The 12,500-nt window shown below is 17.7% G+C and overlaps 2 protein-coding genes across 2 annotated transcripts in view; one reads left to right on the top strand and one right to left on the bottom strand.

The window, feature by feature from the left end:
• Positions 1-2,652: 2,652 nt before the first annotated feature.
• On the top strand, positions 2,653-7,614 carry PF3D7_1423500 (conserved Plasmodium protein, unknown function; the record flags this gene model as incomplete). Its single annotated transcript, XM_001348364.1, has 2 exons — positions 2,653-7,426; positions 7,523-7,614. 2 exons carry the CDS (start codon positions 2,653-2,655, stop codon positions 7,612-7,614), a joined length of 4,866 nt encoding a protein of 1,621 aa, XP_001348400.1.
• A 396-nt stretch (positions 7,615-8,010) lies between these two features.
• Positions 8,011-12,500, bottom strand: part of PF3D7_1423400 (conserved Plasmodium membrane protein, unknown function) — a gene marked incomplete at both ends in the record, with an annotated part of 4,799 nt that continues 309 nt past the window's right edge. Inside the window, 2 exons of the mRNA XM_001348363.1 lie at positions 8,011-12,237; positions 12,357-12,436. Of these exons, the coding sequence (XP_001348399.1) occupies positions 8,011-12,237; positions 12,357-12,436 (4,307 nt within the window). The remainder of the gene's footprint in view (positions 12,238-12,356; positions 12,437-12,500) is intronic.

Genomic DNA, 12,500 nt, shown 5'->3' with positions numbered 1-12,500 from the left:
ATATATATATATATATGTATGTTTTTTTTTTTTTTTTTTTTTTTTTTTCTTTTTTATGAAACAAGAATAATAATAAAATATGTGGTATAATATTTTTATAAATATATAAAATATTTAAAAGATATATTTCACCACATTTCAGATTTATTTATTTTTCATTAAAAAAAAAATATATTTTTTTTAAAACGAACATATAAATGTACATATATATACATATATATATATATATATATATATATATATATATATATACATTTATGTATAAGAATGTATTTTTTTCTTAACAACCACAATATATATATATATAATATATATTTTATGTACATTTATTAAATTAATGTATAGAGAGCCACATATATATTATATTACACATCTACATATATAATAAACAAATAAATATATTATACATATATATAAAGAAAACTTTTTGTAAAATAAAAGTGAAACACACAGTATTTTACAACATTTACAATATATATATATATATATATATATATATGTAACATATTTATATATATTTGGTTATAGTTGTGTACATTTAATTTCTTTTCTTTTAAAAAATATATATTTCTAATTTTATTATTTTCATTTTTTTAAATAATAAAAATAATTTATTATTAAAAAAATATTATATATATATATATACATATGTATGTATGTATTTATTATATCCTTTATATTTTTGTAATAATATATTTTCCACATTTTTTTTCTTTTTTATAAGAGAGCACATTTTTATATATAAGAAAAAATTATAGAACCATATCATCCTCCTATATTATTTTTAAGCTAATCAAATTTTATTAAAAATTTTTAATATATACATATATACATACATATATATATATATATATATATTTATATTTATTTATAATATATTATAGAATATAATATTTTTTTTTATATAAATATATTAATGATTATATATAATATTATAATATACTATAATATTTTCTTATATATAGAATAAGTGTAAAATAATATATTATATAATAAATATATTTATATGGCGAGAAAAACGAGGTTATTACAATGTTTCTTATAACTATATACAAGAAAAAACAACACAAAATAATATTAAATTTATGTTTTTAAATATATATATATATATATATATATAATATAAATATATTTTTTATATTCATATATTTTTATTTGTAGAAACATATATTAAAAAAAAAAAAAAAAAAAAAAAAAAAAAAAGTCCGAATTTTAATGCTATAATATATAAATAAGATATTATTTATATATGCCCTTTTTCTTTTTGTTAAATTAATATATATATATATATATATATATTTTTTTTTTTTTAATTTCCAACATTTCCTAAATTATAAAAAGAACAGTAATAATAATAATAATAATATATATATATATTATATTAATATTATATAAATTGATCATTCTCTACATATTTATATTTATTTTTTAAAAAAAATTTGAATAAATGAAGTTGATAAAATGCCTCAATGAATTTAAAAATAATATGCCATTAATCATATATCTCTTTTTTTTTTTATTATTATTTATAAAAAAAAGAAAAAAAAAAAAAAAAAAAGTTACATATATGAATGCTTTTAAATATATCAAATGTTCAATCTTTATCATAAGTATTATATAAATTTTTTTTCTTTTTTTTTACATAAAAAAAAAAACATATATATATATGTAATATATATATGTAATATATATGTGGAAACCTACATTTTTTAAAAAAGGTTTATGATACAATATTTTCAATTCTTATAATTTCTAGGTTAATAATTATATTTTAAATAATTAATATTCCTCACATTTTAACAGAAAAAAATAAAATAATATAAAAATAAACAAATAAATAAATAAATATATATATATATATATATATATATATATTTATTTATTTAAGATCTTTTTTTTTTTTTTTTTCATTTGTTCCTTTTATATTTCTTTTTAAACATATACATACATATGTTATGCATCCATTTTATGATAATCTCGAAATCCTTGAAGGTGGTACCCATACTATTGCACTTCCTAGCATAAGAGACCAAATAAATGATGGGTCTTTATTTTTACAATAAATAAGAACAAAAAAAAAAAAAAGACGAAATGAAAAAAAAACCAAATAAAATGAAAGGATTAATCTATTATTTTGTTCATAAAAATTTTTTAAAAAATTGTCAAACATTATTTGGTCTTATTCTCAAAGTTTATTATATATATATATATATATATATAATATATACACATATGTTAAAAAAAAAAAAAATATATATTTCATTGAAAACTGGCTTAAACTAATTCTAATTAAAATATTCATAAATAAAACAAAAATATATTTATATATATATATATATATATATATATTTATTTATTTATAATTATTTATAGGTTTATATATATATATATTTTTTTTTTTTATCTTTCTCTTTGAAAGGTTTAATATACACTTGTCTTTCCTTTTTAAGGAAAAAAAAAAAAAAGAAAAAAAAAGGAACATATAATAATATTTAAGAGGTTACATAATTTTATATGTTAGCATAATATATTTTTCTTCTCCTGTCCTACACTTTTTATATTTTATATATTATATATTTTTATATTTTATATATTATATATTTTTATATTTTATATATTATATATTTTTATATTTTATTTTTGTATTTTTCGATGAGCGTTCCAAATAACTCCTTTTTTGTTGTAAAATCCAACGAGCAAATTCCCGGTGTCATTAAAAATTATGCAGAAGAAAGAAAAAAAAAAAAAAAAAAAATGGAGCAAGAAAAATATAGCACGATACTCGTTGGAGGTTATTCGAAAAAGGTTGTAGAAAAGGATAATGATATATATAAAGAAAATAATATATGTAGAAGTAATAATATATATAAAGAAAATAATATATATGATAATAATCATGTATATAATCATAGTAATAAAAATGAAAAGAAAAAAAAAATGGTAAGAAATAGTTTCATTTCAGAAAAGGAAAAATTGAACATCTTAGAAAACTTGAGAAGAATAAATATAACAAAAGATGAAGATATATCAGAGATTTCACCCAAAAAAAATAATTTATTTCCTTATCATTCTTTTTATATAAATCATATGAATAAAAATGAAATACAATATTGTGATATAAATAAGGACAATATGAAACATGTACATAGTTGTCATAATAAGCAACAAGAAAAAAATATGAAAGATATGAAGGATATGAAAGATATGAAAAATATGAAAAATATGAAAAATATGAAAAATATGAAAGATATGAAAGATATGAAAGATATGAAAGATATGAAAGATATGAAAAATATGAAAGATATGAAAAATATGAAAGATATGAAAAATATGAAAAATATGAAAGATATGAAAAATATGAAAAATATGAAAAATATGAAAGATATGAAAAATATGAAAGATATACAAAATAATAATAAAATTAACATTATGTATAAAAATTACAACAATAATAATGTTATAGAAAGAGAAGAATATATAAACAATGAAAATTTATTTTTTAAAGAAGATATCTTGAATGATCAAAAGGATAATGTACAAAATAAAGAATATATAAAAAAAAAGAAAATGAACATAATATATGAAAAAACAATATATGACGATAATTTAAACAAAAAAAAACAGATATCTAATAAATACATGTGTAATACAGAAGTTATGTATAATAATAAAAAAGATCATATCAAAAAATTATCTCCACATAATAACAATAATAAATATATAAAAACATTCTCAGAAAAAGATACCTTTTATTCTACGAAAACGCAGCACGATTCAAAGAAAAACAAAAATTATTGGTCACATATGAATTTGAAAAGAAGTGAGAAAAAAACATTAAAGGAAAAGAAAAATGAGATGAACGTATCGACGTTAAAGGAAAAGAAAAATGAGATGAACGTATCGACATTAAAGGAAAAGAAAAATGAGATGAACGTATCGACATTAAAGGAAAAGAAAAATGAGATGAACGTATCGACATTAAAGGAAAAGAAAAATGAGATGAACGTATGGACATTAAAGGAAAAGAAAAATGAGATGAACGTATGGACATTAAAGGAAAAGAAAAATGAGACTTACATATCAACATTAAAGGATATTAACAAAGGAAACCAAAGAGGTTATTTTAAAACAGAAGAAAATAAAATATATAAAAATAATAAGAACAATAAGAATGATAAGACACATATTAATAATATTGATAATATTGATAATATTAATAATATTGATAATATTGATAATATTAATAATATTGATAATGTTAATATGCGTGATCATTTTTATAATCATCATAAAAAAGATAATATTAATAATTCTTCTAGTACACAATATGGAAATATTATAAAGAAACAAAATTGTTATACAAATAATATATTTAAATTAAATAATTCTTCTTTCTTAAAAAACAATAAAGATAAATATAGTGACGACAATATTTTTTTATCAAACGACTTTATAAATTCTAGTAATATTTTTATTAACAATTATTCATCAAATAATTCTTTAAAACTTACCGTATCATCTTCATCATCTAATATTATTTCATCCGTATCTTCATATGAAACCCCTCAAAAAGAAAAAAAAAAAACCAAAAAAAAAAAAAATGGAAACACCCTGGATATTATAAAAGAGACGGGAAATCATAATAATCTTCACCAAGAAATTGAATATAATAAAAACCATTCTGAAGATATACCAAAAATTAATAGTATAGGTAAAGACATGTATTGTGAAGAATATTGTATGGATAAAAATGAATACATTAAAAAGGAAACAACATATAATAATAATAATAATAATAACAAAAATATTAATCATAATAATAATAATAACAAAAATATTAATCATAATAATAATAATCATAATAATAATCATAATAATAATCATAATAATAATCATAATAATAATCATAATAATAATCATAATAATAATCATAATAATAATCATAATAATAATAATAATCATAATAATGATAATTATTTTCCTATATCTAATAACCTTACAACATATATATATAAAAATAACATGAACAAAGATATTTATAATACATGCAATAAAGAAAATAAAAATATTCCAATCATCAAATTAGATATATCAGATAATATCATAAAATATACAAAAGTTGTAAAAAAATTGAAAAGAAATATATTATGCATCATAAACAAATTTATACAAACAAATAATGGAAAAAAGAAAAACCCACATTTTTATACACACAAACATTTTATCAAGTTTATTAACAAAATTAAAAAAATATTAAAAAATAATAAAACAAAAAATGATATTTTCTACAAACAATCCAAAAATAAAAAAAGGAACATTTATCATCTATTTTTAGAATATAATCAAAACGTTTTGTTGGTACAAAAATATTTGAAAAAAAAAAAAATCTTAATAAAATATATAAACCAATTATTTGAAAAACATGTTCTTCCTTCTTATAACAGCTCTAATGAAAATGGGATCAATCAAGCAATTTTCGAACAAATGAAAAAAGAAAAAAAACTATTTCTTCAAAATATTTTTACTTTAAAGAAAAAATCATTAAACAAAAATACGGACATTCTACAATTTCTTCCAAAAAATAAGAAACAGGAAATAAATTATACAAATCATAAAGATGAAAATATTAATAAGACTAATGATATATGTCCTAAACCTAATGTATGTGAACATTTTTCATACTTCTTAAATAATAAAAATGAACAAGAAGAACACAAAAAGCATTCATCATCTCTAAAGCAAATAAATAGATATTATTCAGAGAAACATAAAAAGAATTATAATGATTATAAAAAAAATTATCATAAAAATGGTAAACAAAATTATTCGAAAAAATATCCACGAAGATCATCATCACTTGTATATTCAAATGCAAAAAAAAGCATTAACATTAATAATAATGATAATAATAATAATGATGATAATAATGATAATAATAATGATAATAATAATGATAATAATAATGATAATAATAATGATAATAATAATTTTATAAATTCTTATGCCAATTCATATTTTTCAAAAAACACAAAATTAATTAACACTTTATCAGATGAAAAAAAAAAAAAAAAGTTTCCGCATAAACAAACAAATTCAAACAGACAAATAAATATACACAATGAAAAAAAAGGTAATCAAATTAATACTTACGAGGAAGATAAAAAAAAAAATACCCTTATCGTTGAAACAATCCAAAAGGTAGTTGGTCTGATGTACAACGAAAATGACAAAATGGCTAGTCAAACAAGTCAAACAAATATTAAAGACAATTTTAAAAATGAAATGAATACGACTAAAATGTTAGAAAAATTATCAAACGTAAACATGTCGAGTGAAAAATTATCAAATGTTAACATGTCAGGTGAAAAATTATCAAATGTTAACATGTCAGGTGAAAAATTATCAAATGTTAACATGTCAGGTGAAAAATTATCAAATATTAACATGCCAGGTGAAAAATTATCAAATGTTAACATGTCAGGTGAAAAATTATCAAATGTTAACATGTCAGGTGAGAAATTATCAAATGTTAACATGTCAGGTGAGAAATTATCAAATGTTAACATGTCAGGTGAAAAATTACCAAATATATGTTCAACAAATGAAGTACAAATAGATCATTTAGAATTAAATAAAATAAGAAAGAAAAAAGTAGTATCACACGACAATTTAAATAATATATCCAGTAGATATACGAGTATTAATAAAAGCATTGTTGAAAATAATAAATTATATCATAATTTAATAGACCATCAGGATAGATGTGTTAATTTGAAAAACCAGGATGATTTATACTGTCCTTATAATAATGTAAATGCAGCAAATAATAACAATAATAATAATATAATGAATTTTTCCAATATTGATAACATTAAAATAAATATAATTAATAATAGTATTCAAGATAATTTAAATGAAAAGAATTATTATATAATTAATGAAAATGGAAAGAATTATAAAGGTATGAATATAAATAATATGGATATACAACAAACTAGTTTTAATAAACATAATGAACATTTAATAAATAATAAAATTAAAATAATAAAAAATAATAAAAAATTCTTATGCGATACTGATACTCTTTTTTATGAAAATAATGTACGCCCTGTAAAAATAATTCAAAAAAGAGGAAATAACAATAATATAATTAATAAAATTAAAAAACATATCTACAAAAATTATAATAATGCACTTGTTTTCTTGAAAAAACAAATATATAAAACCAATTGGTTAATTCATAAAAATAAAAAAAAATTATGGGAAAGTCCATATGTACATCGTTTTCAACAAAAAATCAAATACCACCTTGCAAATTTCAAAAGTATGTCTCATTCCTTTTCTTCTAATATCAAACAAAATTATTTCAACAATATTCAACCAAATAAGGAAAGAATACACAAAATAAATCACTTCATATGTAATGGTACATAGGATATATTATAAATAAATATATATATATATATATATATATATATTTTATTTATTTATATGTGGATATTTTTATTTTATTTTTTAATAGGTCCGTATATAAATTCAAAAGTATGTCATTTATCACCACCACGTGTTACGAATGTAGGATCACCCATAATATTTAGAAGAAGGAAAATATAAAAAAAATAAACAAGAGAAAAATATTTATACATGTCTATGCTCTTCACAATATATACATATATATATATATATATATATATATATAATAGAACTTATTTAATGTATATTCATAAGTAAAATTAATTATATAAACCATATATCTTATATATATTTTATTTAATTTTCTAATCTTTTTATATGAACAAGCAAGGTTGCTTTCAAAAAAAAAAAAAAAAAAAAAAAAAAAAAAAAAAAAAAAAAAAAAAAAAATGATTGGCTAGCTATATATATATATATATATAAATTAATTAAATAATTATTACATTAATACACGCACATATATATATATATATATATATATATATTATTCCCTCTTTCATTTTTTTTTTTTTTTTTTTTTCTGTTAACGATATTTATTTATATATCATCATTATTCTCATAAAAGTAGAGCTGCATATAATTTACTATTTTCACAAAATGAACCGAAAAGGTATCTAAAAAGTGTTGTGGTATAATTTTTTTATTTAAAGGGATATTAATTAAATATACAATACTTCTAAAAAGTGATGTTAAAAGAAATAGTAGAATACATAGGATATAAATAAGACCAGAGAGTAATGTATGATCTAAAATGTACACATCTAATAATAAGAGAAAAGTTAGAAAAAAGATTAAATTAAATATATATAAAGATTTGATTAAGATATTATGATAAGAAAAATTGGTATTAACAATTTTATCTTTATAAATTTTTTTTTTATATTTGCTTAGTTTATTTGATATTGAATTTTTGGTATTTAAATTATTCTTATATGGTATATAATGTATGTGTGTTTTCCTTTTTCTTTTTCTTTTTCTTTTTCTTTTCGTTTTCTTTTTTTTTTTGATTTTATATGTATTCATTATCAAATATTTATGTTTGAATTTGTTTAAATTATTAATATATTTATTAAACAATAAATATTGTTTATATTTTTTTTTAAAAGAAATAATAGTTTTGTATATATATCCAAAATGTGAGCAGTAGAGATGTGTTTTGTATTTATCTGTAGGAAAGTGTATATTTTTTTTTTTTAAGAATAATTGGTGTAATTTAAAGTATGAATAATAATATATATTATTATTATAATTATTATGATTATATTTATTATTAGTTGTTTGTTTGTGTTTATGAATATTTTTATTGTTGATAATAATAATATTATCATCACTAGATACAATATTACATAATTTTACATTGGAGATGTATATTTCTTTCCTTATATGTTGTGTTTGTTTTAATAAATTGAAATAAATATTAAAAGTTGATTTTTGGTAGCATTGATTTATATTAGGCAGTTTATAATTTTTCTTATTTTTTATACATATTTTTTTTTCTTTTTCTATAAAAACTTTATTTTTGTTTATCTTATCCATTTTGTTATATAAATAAATAATTTCTTGTGAACATTTTTTTTTTTCCGAATATATAGAGTAATCATAATAATAATGATAATGTGTATGAAACATGGGAAGAAGATCATGAACGTTATTATAACATGAATTTGTTAAAGATAAGTACTCTTGAAATACTTTATCATAATCATATAAATTTAAAATATTATTAATATATTTGATATTGAACATAGGTTTTGTTATATGTAGCATGTTTATCTTATTTTCAAATAAAATAAATTCCTTTTTATTTTTTATATTAAAATCTTTGTATGTATTTTTATTCTGTTCATTCTTTAGTGTAATTTGTTTTTCCTGTCCATTTATATTTTGGAAGATATGTTGACTAACCATACAATCATAATAATATAAATAATATAAATAATAATCATAATAATCATAATAATCATAATAATATAGATGGTGGTACCCATTTGGATGGTTTCTATTTTTACTTATAATATGATGATCATCATAATTCGTATTTATTTTTAGTTGAAATAGATCATTAATATAAAAATATTTATTATATAAAAAATAATTTTTAATTAATTCTTTATAATTTATTTTCTTCATATAAAAAATATATAAAGGCATAAAATAATTATCATCATAATTTAGAATACCTGTGATTTTATTAAATTTGTTTTGATAAAATGTTGTATGAATAATTGTAGAATTCATGTTTTTCAAAATATACATATTAATATTATTATTATTATTATTATTATATATATATGTTTGTGTTTCTTGCTTTGGTGTTAATTTATTATTTTTAAAAATATTATTTATACAATTTGCACATTCAGTAGTATTTGTTTTAATATCATATTGTGTGTAAGCATTAGTATATATTTTTTTTATATTATTTTGATTTTTTTTCCTTGTTACCATTTGTTTTATATTTTCTTCATAATGATTATTTATGCTTTGTAGAGTTTGTTCATTTTTACATATATTTGAATATGTTAATATATTTTTATCATCATTTTCTGTTGAGGTATAATACCATTTGTTTGTTATTTCATTATGTTTAATATTAATTTGTTCATCATTTATTTTAGAACAATTTATTTTAATATTTTTTCTTTCATCTGATGAGTATGTTTCATGTGTGGAATTATTTTGTGATGTACTTTCGATAGGTGTATTAAGACCCTGTGATAGTTGTATATGCTTATTTTTGAAGTAGATTTTTGTATTTTTTGATTGTAACGTGTTATTTTTTAAGTAATCCTTTTTGTTTATCACAGGAGATGTTTTTTTGATAATGTTATTAAATGTTTTATTTTTGTTTGTTTTGTTTGTTATATTATTTTGATTTAATAAAATATTTTTTTGCTTAATTAGGTCATCTAATTCTTCTTTTTTTTTCATGATAATTGTTTTTTCTATTTGCATAATGTCAATTTTGTTTTTTAATTTTTGAATAACTTTATTATAATTTTTAAGTTTTTCATTTTCTTTTTTTAAATGTAGAAAACTCGTTTTTAATTTATCATATTCTTGTGTGTATTGTTCACTTAGTTTATGTTGATGAAGATGTTGTTGAATTTTTTTATTTAACTTTTTTTGTATATCATTATTTGTTTTTTTGAATATTTGAAATTCTTTATATAAATAATATAATCTTATATATATATTATATGTATTTAAAAAATAAATACCAAATGAAATATAGGTTAGATATAATAAAATAATAATCATATTAATGGACCTTTTCTTCATCTCTTCATTTTTACTTCTTCTAATATAATGCATATATTTGAATAACGTCTCACATACTTTATTTATATTTTCATTATTAAGTGCATGTTTTATGTCATCTATGTTATATGGATACATTGATTTTTTTTTATGTGTTAAATTAGAAAATATATTATTATATATTGGAAAGGTACAAAAGGGTTCTTCTAAATATCTATCTATTTTGTAAAATTTATTATGTGACATATTGTGTGGCATCTTATAATTTTTATTATTTTTTATATTATCATTATTATGATATTTATAAATTCGTTCCTTTTCATCGTTACTTGAATAATTAAAACAACTATCACGGTTCATACAATATCTCATATTTTCTTTTTCTTCTTTATCAATATATTTTAACAACATATGATCATGGTCTGATGTGTTATATTTATGTACATGATCTTCTTTTAATTTTAAATTATTATAAACTGGAAAACAAGTTTCATCACTCATTATATTATTTATGTGTTTTATTTCTTTTCCAACATTTTTCATGTCATATGAATTTTTTGTGTTCTCTATTTTTTGAGTCATACAACTGTTAGATCTAAGCTTAGTGAGCTTTATTTTTTTGTTTTTCTTTTTTTCAAGACATGAAAAATTTGTTCCATCCCCATTTTTGATATTATTTATATTATCCACATTTTTATATTCATTTTCTGCTCTTATACGTTGAAATAAAAAAATTAATAATAAAATAAATTCCTTTATTATTGGATAGTTACTAAACATTTTCTTATCGCTTACCATATTTTTTAATAATTCTTCTATAGCTTTACATTTTTTATATTTTACATACTTTACGTAAAAATTTTCATCATCATTAATATTAATAATATTATAATCGTGATATATATTATTATTATTGTCCTTATCACAATACCCACGATGGTTATTATAATAATCATTATTATTGTAATCATTATTGTAATCATTATTGTAATCATTATTGTAATCATTATTGTAATCATTATTGTAATCATTATTTATATCATTATTAATATCATTATTTATATCATTATTTATATCATTATTTATATCATTATTTATATCATTATTATTATCGTTTTTTTTTTTTTCATATTTCATAATATCATGGACATCCTTATGAATAATATCTTCGACGTTACCACTAGTAAACTTTTCATAATCAGAACATATTTTTTCCCATTCAACATCTGAGATAATATTATCACTACTATCATGTTTTACTTCGAGTTCATAATCATCATTATAATCATAATTATTATTATTATTATCATAATTATTATTATTATTATCATAATTATTATTATTATTATCATAATAATTATTATTATTATCATAATTATTATTATTATTATCATAATTATTATTATTATTATCATAATTATTATTATTATTATCATAATTATTATTATTATCATCATATGTATCACCCTTATTATTATTTTCTTCTATCACGTCTATTCCTAGCTACAATAAAGGGAAAGAAGGAAAAAGGAAACAAATATACAAGTAAGCCAATTGAAATGAACACACAAACATACATACATATATATATATATATATATATATATTTATTTATTTATTACGTTGATTAAATTTTGGACGTTCCAAGGACTATCACCAAGCTTCTCTTTTATATTTAAAATTACCGTTTTGTCAGCAATTCCTATAAAAGATAAAATAAAAAAATTAAGATATAATAATATCTACCTAAATACATACATATATAA

The sequence above is a fragment of the Plasmodium falciparum genome (assembly GCF_000002765.6).
Source record: "Plasmodium falciparum 3D7 genome assembly, chromosome: 14".
NCBI classification, from domain to species: Eukaryota; Apicomplexa; class Aconoidasida; order Haemosporida; family Plasmodiidae; genus Plasmodium; species Plasmodium falciparum.
Note: the sequence above shows the minus strand (reverse complement) of the source record. Positions and strands in the feature narration are given on the sequence as shown.